Genomic DNA, 17,853 nt, shown 5'->3' with positions numbered 1-17,853 from the left:
TCCCCTTCACCGCTTCTACCAATGAGAATGATTGTGGATTTGCCGAGGCCAACTATAGGCTTTGTGGTTTGTGGTTAAAGTGCCGTCAGCTTCCAAACTAGCCAAGTTGACATCTCCTAATACGCCGCACCCTTATTAATACATAAAATTGGGACAAATCGCTGAGTCCAGAATTGCAAAGAACAACGTTGATCCAGTGAGTCCATCCGCATCATCTGAGATCACTCAACGTGCACAACAGTTGAGGCCTCACTACACAAGCCACAAGATGTGTTGGTCCAATGATCAAATCTCAAACAGGTTATTTAGAGACAATTCTCCGAAAATGTCTCGATCAATGCGCTTCCACGCTGCCGCTCATATGTTGTGCACGAGTGACGACGGACAGAAAACGTCATACCTGAGTGGTCTAAGCCACAGGGTGTGTAGCGATTGCATGTCATGTATGAGGGACACATACATTTCGGAACAAAGGTGAATATGCACACCCAATCGATAGCATACGATGCTTATGCATGAAAGTACCATGTTGTCTAATATGAACAACTGGAACGATGCAGATCTCACAGCATTCATAACCACAGACCCAACGGCCAAAGTACAGAGATCAAACGCCGCCAATGCATAGGGTCGTAAAGACACTAAATTCGGTCTATCAATTCAAATCATAATATGTCAAAATGTCGTCAAAGTATGTACAATCATATCCTCATATTCTAAACCAAGTTCAGGCCAAGAGCAAAACCGCCAACCACAGCAAACACCCAGCCCAGGGGCGTGGGCTGCCATGCGGCGTTATCATCATCGCCGTCGCCGTCGCCACCTGCGCCAGAGGTGACGGTGACGGTTGGGCGTTCGCTAAAGGTCTGCGTTGTCGCGACGCCTGTTACGCACTCGCGCTCAAAGTCGGGACACGAAGTGATGGTGTAAGTGGTTGTGTACGCCCCGGTAGGGAATGAGTTCCCTGTGCGAGTAGCACCGCCCTGTAAAGTTTGTCAGTACTATCGAATCGTAGTGTCGCATCCTGTGACTTACACGTCCGGTCGCTGTGATATCAGAGCTCTTACACTTGCCCGTCTCACTAGGCACAGCATCAGAGCCGGAACCAACAGCAACAATATCCTCATCGCCGCAATCTGCAGCCTGAGCAAGATGGATCTTCTCATTATCCCAGTCAAAAACAAAGTATCCAGCGCGTAGAACAGAGTCTCCCAGGATTTGCTGGTCGGTGGTAGGGACGAGACCAATGTAGCATGATCCAGGACCTAGCTCAAGGATAAAGTCACCAAGAGCGACCTTGATAACCTTGTTGCCGAAGCCAAAATCAACTGTAGCATCGAGGTCCCTATTTCGGCAGTCGGTCGTGTAGAAGCCCTCGCCATCGTTTTGAGCACCGAGTTCCTCCAGAATAGGCCGCGCGACAGACATGTGCATACGGGAAAGTGTTGTTCCGGAGTCGAGCATGACATTAGAGTCAGATCTCGAAACAGGGATGTTGGAAGTTCTGCCGTTGATTGTCACTCCGAGACTGTCCAATCTAGTAGCAAGACGGTATTCGCCGCCTTCACCTCTGATAATATCGACAGTTTCCAGCTCGCCAATGTACTTGCTGCGGTCAATGCCGCCGTATATAAGAGCTCCCTCGGTATCGTCGGAATGTCGCAGATCAAGGGCAAAGACGCGGCTGTTGATCAGGCCCTGGTCAGCCATTGAGGTGAGCAACAAACTATAAGGCTCATTGCTATCATAGCCACCTCTCAAGTCTGGCGCCAGCCCTAATATGCCCTGGCTAATGCCATTACTCTCTACCAAGACACCAAAGGTTTGGTTGGTTAGTTCTTCGTCTCCAAAGGTGAATTGATCTGTAAAATAGACTATCGAAGCTGACGTATGCGTGGACGAGTCAGAAGCATCGCCATAGTTGAGCGTCTCGCCGCCGAAGGGGCCGATGGGTGGCGTATCTGACTTGTCGGGATTATATTGACCAAAGGCAAGACATTGACGATACTGAAGACTTGATTGCGCTTCTTGACAATCCGGATTAACCCATAGTTCGTTCGATCCGGTATCGAGTAGGACGGTTACTTTCTGGGGAGGAGTTCCGATCTCGACTATATCATCTTGTTAGAGGGATAAAGACGGCGAATGGAACGTTGACAACGCACTGTCTGTGGTATAAAAGAAATCCTTATTCTCTAGTCGCACTGCAATAGCCTCATCTGAATCTTGTCGCTTGTCGTGTTGCTTGTTCTTTGATCTTTCGGTAGTGCCGACATGCATGGATAGATAACCTCTGCCGGTCTTGGATCTGGGAAAACTGACAGCGTTGACGCTGCTTCCGAGGACAGCGACTGCCACACTTATCGTGGTCCACCTCATAATGGCTGCAAATAAAGATGCAAATAAATGATGGTCATCAAGTAAATGTGTAAATACAAAAGGAAATGCTCAGAAGGAGCGCAGCGCCCATCTTTAAACAAGCACGACGTAGATTGAATGGCTGTTGATCGTTGGTGGCGCTTCTCCCGCCCCCCAGCTGGGCTGAATTAGTCCTGGTCGGTCTGCCAAGGCATAGCCCAGGATCTGGTCGTTTGTGCTACATAATATGATCGAATACGGTACGGCTGAAAGTCTAGGTGATTGACGTAGTCTATGGATTCTGGACCTGCATACCGTGGCGTCAGGGGACTTTGCTCTCTTTACTGTGTCTGAGTTGATCGTAAGACGGTCATGACGAGACAAACATACAATGTCGGTGATTAACATTCATAACAATGCCTTTCAGTACTTGGTCCTAAAGCGTCATTTCAAGGCATCACCCTTGTCTCACTACAGGTGCAACCCGTTCAGCTTGGATTATTCATCCCAACCTACTACTCCGCCCCTCTCTAGGTCCCCAGTAAACAACCTAACCAGTCCAAGTAAACCACCCTTCTAGGTCACAAGAGACATGGGTGACCAGTTCAAGTTGTCTTGGCCATGATTCAGCTTTAAAGTCCCCATTCAAAGGGCATTTCAACACTAGAGGGGGCTTGCGCGGCCTTTTCTTACATGGGATGATGTCTTTGATATCTCGATTGGGATTAGACACATGCTACCCGTGGCAATTCCGTCCCTTGGCGGCGTACGACGGTGAAGGCGTTGTTTTTGAAATGAAGAGGCTTGAGGGAATACGACATGTTTGGCTGACAACGAGTCATACGGCAGTGAAACGTTGAATGAAATAAAGTGTGAAATCATTGGATGTTGGTGCAATGGAACATTCATTTATCAATTTAAGGATGGAATAGACTCAAAAGGTTCTTTCCACTGTCACCAGGTAGCGTTACTTTGTCTGGTGGTTGCAACGACACAGTAACTTTATCTTGATCACCAGCCATGAGATAATCTCTGCTCACTTTAACTTTGTCTCTCATGGTCATCCCAGCATGCCATCTCTCAGATTCCCCCCAATTGGCCATCCTTTCGATAAAAATAAGTGCGGCTGTTTGAGTTTGATTAACTGCAACACTTGGACTCAGCTGGAAACGAGACGGGTATAGGGTATAACAAGGTTCTAATAAACAATATTTAAATTGACAGCAGCAAACAAAAATAACATCAAAAACATCACTATCTTCGTGCTACTTATCAAAATTGATTGTTGAATAGTTCACGACGCGCGCTCAGTTCTGTCTAAGGCGTTGAAGTCCATGTTCATGGTCAGTTCATAAAATTACGACATCTGACTGCCGGATATGAGACAAAAGAAACCGTTCTAGAACTGTTCCGTATGTTACGATTATCAAGATTTATTCTATTGTACATGCCATTTTATTCTACAAGCCAATCCAGCCCATTTATACTCCATTTTATACTTTGATCTCAAGCCTTGCCTGTTCCAGAAATCAACAGGACAACACTGCCCAGCTGTCTTCTCACATCCTCCTTGTTAACGTCATGAGTATCCTCAACCTCTCCCCACTGCATGGTCTGCCAATTAACCTCAAGACTGGTAGCAACGGCGGCCTCCTCAATGCCAAACTTATTACCAGTGTTCAGACTGCCCTTGCCCACTGAACCTTCGCTCCACTCTGCGACGAACCTCGCAGCAGCGAGCAGACTCTTGCCAGCCAATGCAGCCCGCTCAAGTCCCGCAATCTCGAAAGCATCGAGGCCGACAATCCAACCTTGGATGATTTCACGGACTCCGGGGGCTTGTGACTGAGGTAAGAGGGAGTGTCCGTCCAGAACGGGTTTGATGGTGATGCCTGGCCAGACATGAGTTGTGAGGAAAGACACAATATCATCAGCGGTACGCTTTTGTACGTCTCGTAGTGATTCTCCAGCTTCGTTTTTAAGGTCATACTCTCCGGCAGGAGGATTCCAGCAGAGGATCGAGTCGGTGTCGAGGTATCGTAGCAATACAGTGGCAATTGAACTTCGGATCTCTGAAATATCAGAACCGGGGGCGTTGTCAGCCTCGGCAATGTCGAGAGCTCGGCAGGTAAGGCTTGTAAGTGGGATCAAGTGATGTCTGGTAGCATCTTGAGCCGAAGTCAAGAGGTCCCATTCGAGAGCGAGGGCGGATGCAAGGTCGGGCTTCGTGATGGGGATTCGAACAATCGCTTTCGTAGAGGGGTGTCTCAATGGTCGAGTATCAAGAAAGACTTGAAGAGCGCCTGATCTCATGGTTAGTATATTCGATAGTGGCGGGGTTCAATGGCAATTACTTACCATCCACTTCCTGAACAGTAACATCTTTCCAGAACCGCTTCTTCAAAGCACCGCCGGCCTTTCCGCCACTAGCAGTTCGAAGCTCCTTGGCATTCTTGAGCATCTCGGCCTGCCTTCTTCTCCTGGCGACTCGCTGGTGAACATCTTGGGCTTGAACTGGAGGCTCTGGAGGAGGGCCCGTGCCGACAACCGGAGCGACATTGGCGGCTTTGACAACAGTCGAGTGAATCGAACGTACAAACGCTGGGCGCTGAACGAGTCGAGGTGCAATGCGCAGCGGTAATCGAGTTAAAGAACTCATCTCGGGCGACGAATTGGGTTGTGGAACGGAGTTGAGGGAGTCAAGCTGGAAGGGTTCAAAGATCAAAGATGCGAGCCGGAAAATTGGGTCCGGCTGGTGAAGTTCGGAGTGGGTGGGTTCTGTTCTTCAAGGTCGACATGATGTCACTTTGGTCTTTATATAAGAAGAAAGGCAGTGATCATCATTAGTTTTAGTATTTTAGATGATATATTGATCCAGACAGAGTGTGTATAAGTATGGAGGTATTGGATTCTACCGCTGAGTTAGTAAAGCGATGCATTGCTTTGACAGCTTGTTCCTGTCAAGGTACCTGGATTAAAGAATCCTTGGGGAAGTGGATCAGTACATGAAACGGTTCAACATTAACATTAAGTCTGTAAAAGAATTAAAAAAAAAACTCCAAAGCAATTGTTACATATCCTGTATTATATTATTTACCATGGTATATAAGAGCTCTTAGGCCGGGGAGACTATTTGGGTTTTTCTATCGGTGAACAAACAAGCTTCAGAAGTACAACGATGCGGGTACTTGAAGCTACGATGCTCCATTCTCCAGCAGATCAGCATACAGCTAGTATTTCGCATAAGGCAAGTATAATGATACAAACTAGCATCGATATAAATATGCGAACCAAAAGAACAAGTATCAAGTTTGATCTTGTCTTTGGATAAAATCCTTTCAATTCCCGTCATTCTATAACAGATGCAGCTGAATACGACAAGTTGACACGAATCACTCCGATAAGGGGTTGATAACGTCACGTGATGAGGCACCACTCATCCCTGAAGCGTAACTGCGACGTGGTGATTCTACCTTAGGAGCGTTTCGACCGCAATCTCAAGTCTCCCTCGACCAAACCTTTAACTAACAACCCAATTGCCCAACATGAGTTACGGCAAGAAGGATGAAGACGCTGACCTCGGGTTGGTCAAGGTGGACAGAACCCAAGTTTTCCAAGAAGGTCCGTCTCTTACAATTGCCTTGCACTTCCCCCCCCCCCACAGTCAAGCTAAATAGTTGAACAGCACGACTCTTCAACAGCTCCCCTATCCAGCCTCGACGATGTCGCATTCTCCTCACAAAGATCGCTCTCCTTCTCTACACCGGAGAGAAGTTCCCTACGAATGAAGCTACAACCCTCTTCTTTGGCATCTCCAAGCTTTTCCAGAACAAGGATGCCAGTCTCCGACAGATGGTCCACCTTGTTATCAAGGAGCTTGCCAACTCGGCCGAGGATATTATTATGGTTACTAGCACGATTATGAAGGATACTGGAGGCAGCACCGATACAATCTACCGACCCAATGCTATCCGTGCGCTCTGTCGCATTATCGATGTAGGTGGCTTTGCTTGGAGGTACACCGACACCCCTGGATGCTGACAATGTTGAAAAGGCCACGACCGTCCAATCGATCGAACGAGTTATGAAGACTGCAATTGTCGACAAGAACCCCTCCGTATCTTCAGCCGCCCTGGTTTCATCCTACCATCTCCTCCCGATCGCAAAGGATGTCGTACGACGATGGCAAAGCGAGACACAGGAGGCTGCTGCGTCTAACAAGTCCTCTGGTGGCTTCTCCCTCGGTTTCTCCACATCCAGCAGCCAGGTCCCCATGAACCACTCGACCATGTCGCAATACCACGCTGTTGGTCTTTTGTACCAAATGCGCATGCACGACCGAATGGCCCTGGTCAAGATGGTCCAGCAATTCGGAGCTCCTGGTGCTCTTAAGAGCCCTGCTGCTATCGTTATGCTGGTTCGACTTGCCGCACAGCTCGCCGAGGAGGACGCTTCATTGAGGAAGCCCATGATGCAGCTTCTTGATGGCTGGCTGCGACACAAGAGCGAAATGGTCAACTTTGAAGCTGCCAAGGCCATCTGCGATATGCGAGACGTTACTGACGCTGAGGTGTCGCAAGCTGTCCATGTCCTTCAACTCTTCCTGACCTCTCCCCGCGCCGTCACCAAGTTTGCCGCTCTCCGAATCCTTCACAACTTCGCCAGCTTCAAGCCCAACGCTGTCAACCCCTGCAACCCCGATATCGAACTCCTCATCTCCAACAGCAACCGATCTATCGCTACTTTCGCTATCACCACGCTACTCAAGACCGGTAACGAGGCCAGTGTCGACCGTCTAATGAAGCAGATCTCAACCTTCATGTCCGAAATCACCGACGAGTTCAAGATTACAATCGTTGAAGCTATCCGAACACTTTGTCTCAAGTTCCCCAGCAAGCAGGCTGGTATGCTTACCTTCCTCAGTGGTATCCTGCGTGACGAGGGTGGTTACGAGTTTAAGAGGGCTGTTGTGGAGAGCATGTTTGATTTGATCAAGTTCGTTCCCGACTCTAAGGAGGATGCGCTTGCTCACCTTTGCGAATTTATCGAGGATTGCGAGTTCACCAAACTGGCTGTCCGAATCCTCCACCTTATTGGTTTGGAGGGTCCCAAGACTGCTCAGCCCACCAAGTACATCCGATACATTTATAACCGAGTGGTTCTCGAGAACGCCATTGTCCGAGCTGCTGCCGTCACCGCGCTTGCCAAGTTTGGCGTTGGCCAGAAAGACCCTGATGTCAAGAGCAGTGTTCGAGTTCTCCTTACCAGATGCTTGGATGATGTTGATGATGAGGTTCGTGACCGTGCTGCTCTCAACCTTAAGCTCATGAATGAGGAGGATGACGAGATGGCCGTTCGATTCGTCAAGAATGGTAAGAAACAATAACCCCTACAGACAAACTATTACTAATGCAGCTATAGAGAACATGTTCTCTCTTCCCTACTTCGAGCAGCAGCTCGTTATGTACGTCACCTCGGACGATGCGTCTGCTTTCGACAGCCCCTTCGACATCTCCAAGATTCCCGTGGTTACCCGGGAGCAGGCTGATGCCGAGGATCGATCTAAGAAGCTGATTGCCACTACTCCTACCCTCAAGGCCCCCAAGGTTGGCCCTACCAAGGCCACAGGTGCCGAGGCCGTTGCGACTGCCTCTGCTCAGGCTCAAAAGTACGCTCAGGAGCTTATGGAGATTCCCGAGATGCAGGAGTTTGGCAGTGTGCTCAAGTCTTCGCCTCTTATCGAGCTTACCGAGGCCGAGACCGAGTACGTTGTTTCTCTGGTCAAGCATATCTTCAAGGAGCATGTTGTTCTCCAATACGAGGTCAAGAACACCTTGCCCGATACCGTCCTCGAGAACGTCTCAATCGTCGCCACCCCTGCTGATGACGAGGAACTCGAGGAGGTCTTCATCATCCAGGCTGAGAAGCTCTCAACTGATGAGCCTGGCAAGGTCTACGTGGCCTTTAAGAAGATTGGCGGCGAGGCTTCTCTACCCATCTCCACCTTCAGCAACGTTCTCAAGTTCACCAGCAAGGAGATTGATCCCTCAACGGGCGAACCTGAAGACACTGGCTACGATGATGAGTATGAGGTGGCCGAGTTTGACCTTTCCGGCAGCGACTACGTGATCCCCACATTTGCTGGTAACTTTAGCCATATCTGGGAGCAGATTGGCGCTTCTGGCGAGGAGGTGACAGAAACCCTCCAATTGAGTGGTATGGAGAGCATCGCAGGTACGTTGATCACTGAAACTATGAAAAACCCAACACTAACAAACTCGCAGATGCCACGGAGCAACTTACAAAGGCTTTGTCTCTGCAGCCACTGGAGGGTACCGATGTACCCGTCAACCAGACCACTCACACACTCAAGCTTCTGGGCAAGACAGTTGGCGGAGGCCGCGTGATTGCCAACGTGAGAATGGCGTACTCATCAAAAACAGGTGTCACGACAAAGATCACGGTGCGAAGCGAGGAGGAGAATGTGGCTGGCCTAGTTATCGCGTCAGTCGCTTAAAGATGAGAAGCAAAGCCGGCGTTGAAAGGATAATGATGTATCGAAAGCTTTGTCTCGGGTTTTAGAACATACCGTATGAGTGTGGCGAGTAATGTGATTATTTACGATTCATTTCCCTTGCCACAAAACAGGTGTGGCGGTTGGTCCAAGGCTCGCGAAAAGTGAAGAGAGGGGATGTATATTCTTTGGTTGGGTAGACGGAAGCGATGAAGGTATAAGAGCATGTTTTTATCGAAGCACGGTTATTATGACCATGAGATTTGTTGCAAAAAGATGGAATTTTGTCAAATTTGCGTGAGAGTGATGTGATATAAGGTGTATAAGTGAAGCTAGGCCTTTGAGTAACAGCAATCAGACATCGTTGCTTCAAGGAATAAGAGAGGAGTCTTATGTATCTCGATGAACGTCATGTTTGTAAGTGTTTGCTTGAAGCTTGATCTTGTTTGTAATGTTGGGGTAGTGTTTACTGGGAAAGTGACCGGGCCAAGACGCACTATGCAAGCTACAAAGAGAGCACCGCGCCTTCAACTCAAATGGATGTCTGTGCTCTGTTCTGGCATTCGGTGGGTTTGTTACTCAATCACTTATGCTGTATGCTGTTGGTTCCTCTCAATCATTCCTGCGGCTTAAGAACTTCATATCACAGGGAAGTAAGAACATGCATTGAAAGTATGCTGGGTAGCGAGCTTGATGACTTCGAAGATATGCACGTTTTTGCGATAACAGCTCAGATTTCTCGAGAAAATGCATGTGACAGGGCAGTAGTGTGTATCATGAGGCAGTAAACAGTTTGAAGTTGGAAGCACAAACAACGGGATGATGTGTCCCTTTAACTTTGTAAACATGATTACATGTACCCATTTATTTCTTGAATACCATTGTCAAATTGAGATAAATGGCAAATAACCTCCAATGTATAGCCTCTACACGTTAACTCACCTGCATCGACATGGCCAATGGCTTCACCAGCCTCCTGTCGTGGACCATGCTCGGTCGTCTTGTTACATTAACAAGAATTCGGATCAGAGCAACCCATGGAACTCTCACACGCTCGCCTTGCTCGAGTGTCTCTCGGGACAAACCTGAGGGAACGACACTGCCCGCCATCTCACCTACCTGGCTAAGGTTCTACGACAATGTTAGTATTTACACAATAGGCCAGTAAAGAGAAAACGGCGACGAAGAACAATTACAGAAACTGATCTAAGGCTACAGTCGTGTTTGGTATAAGAGAATAGAACCATGGACTGTATTCAGTTCCAGCTAAGAAGAATAGACGTCGGCGTCGCTTGAGCTTGCTGCACCTTTCAGGGCTGGTCTAAGGAGAAGACTTAGAAGACCGTTCGTACTAGTAATGGCTGGGTACTTTGGTGTTGCCTTGATCCCTGTTCCGAACGCTATGTGTAAGTATATCCTACACAATCTTTGGTGCGAAAATTGGACTGCATTGAGAGAATTGTTCCCGAACACACTATACTCAAAGTCTAGAGCTTCGATTCATCGTGCTACTCACCACATCCATGCGGGGATGTATCGTTTCCAAATGCTTTTCGCCCAGGGTCTAGTACATCAATAGATCAAGGGTGGTTCCACGGTGGGAAATCGAGTACTGATGCGACCACTGCGAGGGCTCTTCTAGAAGGCGACTCAGCAGTCCTGGCTATCGGATCTGCCCAGCTATCTGTGCCCCAGGTTAGCTTAGCAAGTCCGACTGAAGGAGATTCCGGCTTCAAGTCCGACGTAGTAGCGATGATCTTAGCCGAGGCGGTTCTTGCTGCCATCGCTGCTCGGAAGACTGTCTCGGCTGAGTAGGTTTGACCTGGTCTGACACAAAGAGAAGACATGTTGACAACAAAATATGCATCGCTTTCCAAATCAGGGACCAATCAAGTAACAAGACCGAAAGACGAAAACATAATTGCCCCCAATAGTCATTGAAACCTCAGCGGACAGAGCATGTTGGTCTGCTACAGAATCCGGATGGGGAGAGAACGAGCATAGATGTAGTTCCTAAACCTGGTGGCGAAACGAACATGGGCTCAAACTTATCAGGGGGCAGAAGAAGTAGCTCTACCGCCTCCCTCTTCCCAAAACAAGGACCTCTGACCTCATCCATAGTCCTGTCGGTCCGGATTGACAGCTCCGGAAACGCATTACAGGCACTCATCTTCCAAAACCGTCGAAGACAGCAGACACTTGGCCTGACAACACTGAGTTAATATCCATGCGCAGATCGACAATCATACATCTGTCTCTCTTAGCGCCTAGAACTTAAATACCGAAACTTCCAAATCGTTGATCCAGGGTCCGCGTGACGCGGTGAACTGAGAGGTAGGATTCATAAGAACGCCCTGTCTAGGTACCACATATTAACACAACACTAATGATATGGCGACTCCCCCGCGAGAAGTTGAGGCATCTATTCGGAAGACTGTTAAGGAACGAGTCAACAAATTCGTGGTCGGATCTCAACAACCGAGCACCAATGTTAAATGCATAGTATGGAGCTTTGGGATTGTCGAAGCGGCAAGACGTTCGATAGATGCACCAGAGGTTGTCGGAAATGTTCTTGGCCTTTGAACTCAAGCTCTGCATCGAGACGAACTGTTTATATTGCTCTTGAAAAAACTTTCAGACTGGACTTGACACGCCCACGTGTTTCAGTACTGGTGAAATCCGCCGATACATAAGTAAATACAACCCCCAACACCACATCACTCCCATTATAAAGCGTTGTTTCAGGTGATATATAGTTATAGATCTCCTGACGTACCCTCGTTAACATTGATGCTGATACTGCGTAGAGCCGAAAGACCATTACCTCTACGACCCATACTGCTTCCATCTCTGAGGTCCAGGAGAGGAGATGAAAGATCTCCAGACGGAAGACCAAGTCAATGCACAGGGTGAAGTTGGCGGTACTCATCAGTCTTCCTGTTCGGAAACTTTCTGTAGTCGAAAAGGTTATTTGAGAATACAACACCCAAAAATTCGCTGGCGCTTTGCGGGGAGGATCTCATCTGTGGTGTTGTCAGCTGGTGGCTTACTAATGGAGACAGGGGGGACTGACGACTGGGCATTGATAATGTCCGCATTGAGGAGACAGCGAAGTTCGAGGCTTTCCGATGAGGTACATTTCGGTACAATTATGGCTGTGCTTGGAGGTGGATAGAGCTATCGAGAAAGAGTTAGCATGATAACTGCTACATTGTACATAGAAAGACAACACCTACCACTCTACCACGATATGACACTCGACGTAGTCAAGTCACTCTCGGACCATTGTCAACATAGCCAGACTTACATGAGAGAAGGAAGAACCAGAAGAACTCTCGGTGTAGACATGTGGAACAAAGAGACAGTGTTCTAAGAGCTACTCGTCTTTGAGTAACCAAACTGGCATGAAGAAGCATGAAATGGTCGGGTTCAGATATCCAAAATGATTCCCTAGAGGCTAACTCAAGCTCTCTGTATCTCGAACCGCCAGCCTCGAGACCTCCTGCAATGGAATTACTCATTGTCGGGATCGTCAATATCAACACTACTTCGAAGGGGCTAGAAAGCTTGTAGTGGTTCAATAGGTGGCCCTGCAGTTGAACTGATCCTGAGTGTTGTCGAGTCCGACGATGGGACGTGACTTCCTGCAAATCTCACCAAGACTCCGTCTTGGACCGATCAAAGCAAACTGGTTGTCTTGAGCTGTGCAAATTCATTTCTGCCCTGATGGCTCTGTGCCTGTACTTCAGTATGCTCCTGAAGTCCCCCAGATGAACCCAGGAAGCAGGCGCATAGCTTTGAATTTGGGAGTGGATAAAAGCTGAAGCGAAGATAGTCAAGGATGTAAGGATACAGTGAAGAGGCGACGTGTGGAAAGGGATGTTGTAATCGCGGTTCTACTTGTACAGGTCGGACGATAGAAGGCCTAAAAATAGGTAATTAGCACAGAGACGAGACGGAACTACCTGGAGAAGGTCATGGATAGATGTAGTTTAATTATGAGAGGGATTGGATCATAAATACACACCGCATGCTTATGGTATATTGTTCAGCATAATGTTGATGCAGCAATGCCTGCGAGTGGCTTTAGGTACAGCACCAGATAGAATAGGGGAAATACTTTGGTGGGAAAATTATATCACGGTTACCCAAATCTCACTAGAATGGCAGTCTAAAGGAATGGATGAACAAAGAACAGCATACAAGTACCTGAATAGAAGGGTATGGGGCTTAAACTACGGGAGATGAATTGGCAGTGGCACTGATGTTGGAGCCTGCTAATGCACCCACCATTGCCGTCACCGTGGCCACCAACTACGGAAGAATGGCCATGGTACTTATACAACAACGAATATGATGAAGAGAATGATGCAAAAAAAGAATTACTACAAAGAATAGGCAGCTCGGTGCATCGTGGGAAGAATAGTTGCTGAGTTGCAACTTGAAGATAGGATCTTGGCCAGGTATGGAATTCGTATAGAAGACGACTCGTTCATAAAATCAGATGCTGTTACACAATAAATGCAATGCAATGATATTGTAGGCTGCTAGATAGCTGAGTAATGAATGATTCGAGGGGGAAGGGCGTTTGGTCTGGTCTACGCAGCCCTAGAATCGGCCATCAAACCGCACTGCCAAAAGATCACAAATATTTCTCCCACGTTCTTTTCAGCTCCCCCCTCCCATAAAACATCAGCAGAATTTCATCCCAAAACATTCTTCAAATCGTTTACCATTCAGCTTTCCCTGATATATTCTTCCTTCTCACATTCATCTACCCCTTTATGTCACCGTCTTTCTATTGTAATCACTTTCCTCCACAAAAGTATCCCAGCACCATAATCATGCGTCGAGATTACGAAGAAAACCCTCGAGAGGGAACCCGTGACTTTCGTATGGATCTTCCGTCGAACAACCCAGAGAAACACTTTGACTACTACTTCGATGAAGAGTTGAACGACATTGTCCCGGATCGTGACGAGCCCTCCCCTCTCCCAGAGCCGTAAGTGTTTATTACCCAGGTGACCTGCGCCTCTGAGAAAAACACCACTGACTTACCTCGTTATCAGCGAAATGATCCAAGTCTATTTTGGCTTTGATGAACAACAACCGGAAGACGCAGTCCATCTTGAAGTCCTCGAGGAGCTCTTCCCTGATAATGCTGAAGACTTTGCTTCTAGAGAAGAGATTCGTTTCCCTCAAGTCCCTGATGAAGTCAAAAAACTCTTGATTGCATTCCTCTATACCGGAGGACTCAACCGTCCCGATATAGACGACAACAGCACCCATGAGAAGATTTGCAAAGAGTTTGAACTCATGTTTCATCTTAACGCTGCAGGCTGCTACACAGCCATCAGCAGGCTGACGACCGACTCTCATGCGTCTCTATGGGAAATCAATTTGTGGATGACCGAGGAAGAAATCAAGGACTTTGTCAACAACCACATTCATAAAGAATGGCCCAACCGTATCCCTGAGTGGTACAAAGCCTTCCTAGAACATTGTATCAACCAACACATTCACGCAATAGCAATGGAGTTGCGCAAGCCTATAACCGCTGACTCTAACTTGCAAGGCCAGCAGCCAACCACAACAACGAACGACAGTTGATGCTACTCCTGGCCGAAATGGCTGTTGTGGTACTTTGGTGTCATGAAGAGATTGATTTTGCACCATGTTTCTTGACGGCTGGTATATGAAGGCAAAGCCTCTCACTCGCTCTTCCTGCCCAACGACTTGTCCAGACATGTCGGTGAGCATTGCGCTGTAAGACTGAGATCGAGAAGGTAAGCCGCAACCCAGATATATAACAGGACAATGACTGACATTGGTAACCTATACAGACGACGCTGATAATTCAGCCGAACTGGTGTCCCTTTTTAGGGTTTGGATGGTGCCTGGTCTTAGACCAAAGAAGTGTAAGTTGCGACTTGAAGATGAGACATGTGCGTTGCTAACTGCCTCAGAGTGTAGAAAGGACTGTTGATTCCTATCAAAAGGTGCCTCTTATAGCACCAAACGGTGCCTGGCCTTGCATCAGAAAAGGGGAGAGAAGTGGGCCGCGGCTCACTGACATCAGCTTCGTCATGACGGAGAGGAGGGACCCGCCCCCTGTAGCACTAAGCCTTGTCTTTGCCTGCGAAGAGTATGTTGTTGTTGAATGGTGCTATGGATACCAGCTAATCATAATCAGCTTCGCAAAAGACAAGCTGGGCTGGGGTGGGTTATTACTACACAACTTCGGCTTTTATCAATGAAAGTATAACCCGCCCCGGGCCTCGATGGCCCGAACACTGTCCCCACCGGGGAAAAGTAAGTCATGACACAGCTTCGGACTACACCATAACTAACAACAATCAGTTTCGCAAAACTCGGCGGGGCGGGGGTGGGTTGTCCACTTGATACTGGCCTCCTTGGCCTAGCTAGGTACTCGGACCGGAAGGGTAAGTACTACTTCGCGATGGCATGACCACAACAAATGCCTTTCAGTTCGCAGAAATATATCTGCGTGGGTGCGGGTCAGGATTACCTGAACATGAGCCGCCGTGATCCAAATAACACGGCGGCGAACGGGTGGAGGAGCGGAAAAAAGTAAGTATCAACCTTTACATAACATGACATGGTGGCTGACTTTCACTAGTTTCGCAAAAATGCGACGGGCAGGTTGGGTCTCCTCCAACCCAACTTTATAGTCTTGACTATTTCAATAGCCCTGTCCTGGCCACCCCCGGAGAAAAGTGAGTCGAGAGCCAGAGATATTTTGACTATAGCTAACTCTTGTCAGTTTCGCAAAATTGCGTTGGGGGTGGTCGGGTCTGTTCAATATGGGAGTTGGTGATTATCATCATGATAAGTCTTGGACCAGCCCCCCTCCCGGAGAAAAGTAAGTCGAAATCTAATGAAGTACCAAGATGATGGCTAATATTTCTTAGGTTCGCAAAAGGATAGAACGGGAGGGGGCTGGCGATCAAAGATAACCTCGGTCATTGGTAGTTGGGACAACAATGAAAGGTGGCAGGATTGGTATAATGGGAAATGAGAAGTGGGAAGAATATTATACTGTCAAAGAAAGACAAAATCTCACAAACATGAATCTGCCGCTACCCCTTTCAAGATGTCGCTCAAAGCTCAATAATCAGGCATGATCTCATGTACTCAGTGAACGCAGCACCCGATTCACACCATCCACACTTTGAGGGACTTTGTACTTTGATGCAAGTTAGCCGCCAGCCTAGATATAGGTTTGTTTGAGGAGGCACGTGTTCTAGTCCTTCTAGCACCATACCCATGACTGTTGCAATCAGCTGGATGACATTCCCGATACCACATATTGAGGTCGAACTGGAGATAAAACACAAGCTACACAATAGGATCCAATCACGATGATTTCATCAGATTTCCTCTAGTATAGCGTGGCTCTTGTAATGGAGTCCATATTGCTTGTGATCTGTTTGCTTGCCGCATGCCATTAGACATAAGGGAACAAACCAACAGTCACATTTGTTGAAATTGATTGCGCATACAAAGTATTGCTAGATAATACTTACTAGTGTAACCATAATTTGAAATCCATATTCTGACTATGTTTCAGAAGTCGTGAAGCAAGAACAACATGAAAGTTGGCTCTAGAGGATATCACGTGAGTGTACAGCAAAGCTCCAACATTGGGCGAATGGTCTTCAAATACGATGCAGACACTCTCAAGCTACTGGGTAGTGAGATGGATGTTAAAAATCCTCAAATTTCATCATCAGAATTTTAAGTTCGTATGTGCTCCAACGGACGGCCGAGTGAGGCTTCCAGGGCCTTCACAGATGGGATGGTCAGTATGAACCAAAGAGGTAAACTGAGGATTATCTCCCATTAAACTTTTCTGTTGCGCCGCACACAATGTCTGCCCACGTAGAGTAAGTTCAAGCAAGGCACAGTGGAGTTTTCAAAATTTGTTCATCACCTGGAATCCGGAAAACCTTGAGGAATCCAGTGCCCTAACCTGTGGCCTATAAAGGTTTCCCTCCCCCCTCTTCCCCCCCAGGTACCATAAAGCATTGCAGCAACACCGATTATTGTTCCTCGAAACCTCTTTACTACCAGCTGCAGCATCTGCCCCACACTCCAGGAACTACCATCATGTCAGACTCGGGAGACCTGGAAAGCCTAGACAGCTCCAATTGGGAGATCGTTGACCCTGAACCGTTAAACAAGTCCCGACCAGTTCTGACTCAGTACGTAACTTCTTGTATTACAAATTTATGTCTGCTAATAAGTTTTTTCATAGTCCTGACCACGGGGTCTGCTGCTCAATCAAGTTTTTCGACGGCCCTGGTGGAGAGCGTTACGTTCCTGAGCATCTCATCGAGAAACACACCGATTTCGCCGCCCTCTTCGATAAAAACAAGCATCTAGATTGCAGTCCCGTTAGCCGTGCTTCCGTTTCAGTTGTCATGTGTTATCTCAAACGAGGTCGCCTTCCTGGCCCCAATCGGAACGAGTCTGAAAGGTCGGCGGTCATCCGGCTGTTCAGGAGATTGATCATGTTTCGCGAAGACGCACCCAGAATCAGAATTGAAGGTTTGCAGGAGTTGAATGTCAAGGGAATCACGCAACTACTAGAGAAACTGACAATCTTGGATATGCTTGAGGTCGCTACCAAGGAATGTGAGTGGCGACTGGCCGAGACAGACGACATGCTGATCAAGCTTCTCACCCTCCGGATCTTTGCGCAAACGGAGCTGGTTCCAGTAGAGGCCTTTACTGTTATGGATAATTTTTGTAACAAGGTAGCCGATGTCAAATGGAATGTGGTGAAGGCTATGATCAGCATCATGGTCGATTATCAGCGCTTGAAGAACAAGGACAAGGCCATGATTCTGGATAGATGTAAAGCCTCGGAAGATTGAGAATTGCGCATTTGGCCGTAATTTGTTCTACTTAGAAGAAAGAGAAGAGGATGGAGGGAAAAGGAAGAGACAGAGACCTTA

The 17,853-nt window shown here is 47.7% G+C and overlaps 5 protein-coding genes across 5 annotated transcripts; 3 read left to right on the top strand and 2 right to left on the bottom strand.

Annotated features, from left to right (window-relative positions):
* Positions 1–597: 597 nt before the first annotated feature.
* Positions 598–2,738, bottom strand: EDB82DRAFT_153612 (aspartic peptidase domain-containing protein). The gene is made up of 3 exons (XM_025733927.2): positions 2,166–2,738; positions 1,036–2,111; positions 598–983 (listed from the first exon to the last, which is right to left on the bottom strand). The coding sequence occupies exons 1-3, from the start codon at positions 2,377–2,379 to the stop codon at positions 717–719; spliced, it is 1,557 nt and encodes a 518-aa protein (XP_025584785.1). The 5' UTR covers positions 2,380–2,738; the 3' UTR covers positions 598–716.
* Positions 2,739–3,611: 873 nt separating this feature from the next.
* Positions 3,612–5,245, bottom strand: EDB82DRAFT_153496 (uncharacterized protein). Its single transcript, XM_025733926.2, has 2 exons — positions 4,717–5,245; positions 3,612–4,661 (listed from the first exon to the last, which is right to left on the bottom strand). The coding sequence occupies exons 1-2, from the start codon at positions 5,015–5,017 to the stop codon at positions 3,865–3,867; spliced, it is 1,098 nt and encodes a 365-aa protein (XP_025584784.2). The 5' UTR covers positions 5,018–5,245; the 3' UTR covers positions 3,612–3,864.
* A 597-nt stretch (positions 5,246–5,842) lies between these two features.
* EDB82DRAFT_497042 (adaptin N terminal region-domain-containing protein) lies at positions 5,843–9,281 on the top strand. The gene is made up of 5 exons (XM_025733925.2): positions 5,843–5,979; positions 6,044–6,354; positions 6,413–7,730; positions 7,780–8,592; positions 8,643–9,281. The coding sequence occupies exons 1-5, from the start codon at positions 5,904–5,906 to the stop codon at positions 8,873–8,875; spliced, it is 2,751 nt and encodes a 916-aa protein (XP_025584783.1). The 5' UTR covers positions 5,843–5,903; the 3' UTR covers positions 8,876–9,281.
* A 4,435-nt stretch (positions 9,282–13,716) lies between these two features.
* EDB82DRAFT_554575 (uncharacterized protein) lies at positions 13,717–14,495 on the top strand (the record flags this gene model as incomplete). The annotated part of the gene is made up of 2 exons (XM_025733923.2): positions 13,717–13,874; positions 13,942–14,495. The coding sequence occupies 2 exons, from the start codon at positions 13,717–13,719 to the stop codon at positions 14,480–14,482; spliced, it is 699 nt and encodes a 232-aa protein (XP_025584781.2). The 3' UTR covers positions 14,483–14,495.
* A 2,444-nt stretch (positions 14,496–16,939) lies between these two features.
* Positions 16,940–17,772, top strand: EDB82DRAFT_554573 (uncharacterized protein; the record flags this gene model as incomplete). The annotated part of the gene is made up of 2 exons (XM_025733921.2): positions 16,940–17,097; positions 17,151–17,772. Exons 1-2 carry the CDS (start codon positions 17,003–17,005, stop codon positions 17,770–17,772), a joined length of 717 nt encoding a protein of 238 aa, XP_025584779.2. The 5' UTR covers positions 16,940–17,002.
* Positions 17,773–17,853: the final 81 nt, after the last annotated feature.

This window comes from Fusarium venenatum, assembly GCF_020744135.1.
Source record: "Fusarium venenatum strain MPI-CAGE-CH-0201 chromosome Unknown EDB82scaffold_2, whole genome shotgun sequence".
In the NCBI taxonomy this organism is placed as follows: Eukaryota; Fungi; Ascomycota; class Sordariomycetes; order Hypocreales; family Nectriaceae; genus Fusarium; species Fusarium venenatum.
The sequence above is the reverse complement of the archived record's forward strand: the minus strand, read 5'-3'. Positions and strand labels throughout refer to the sequence as shown.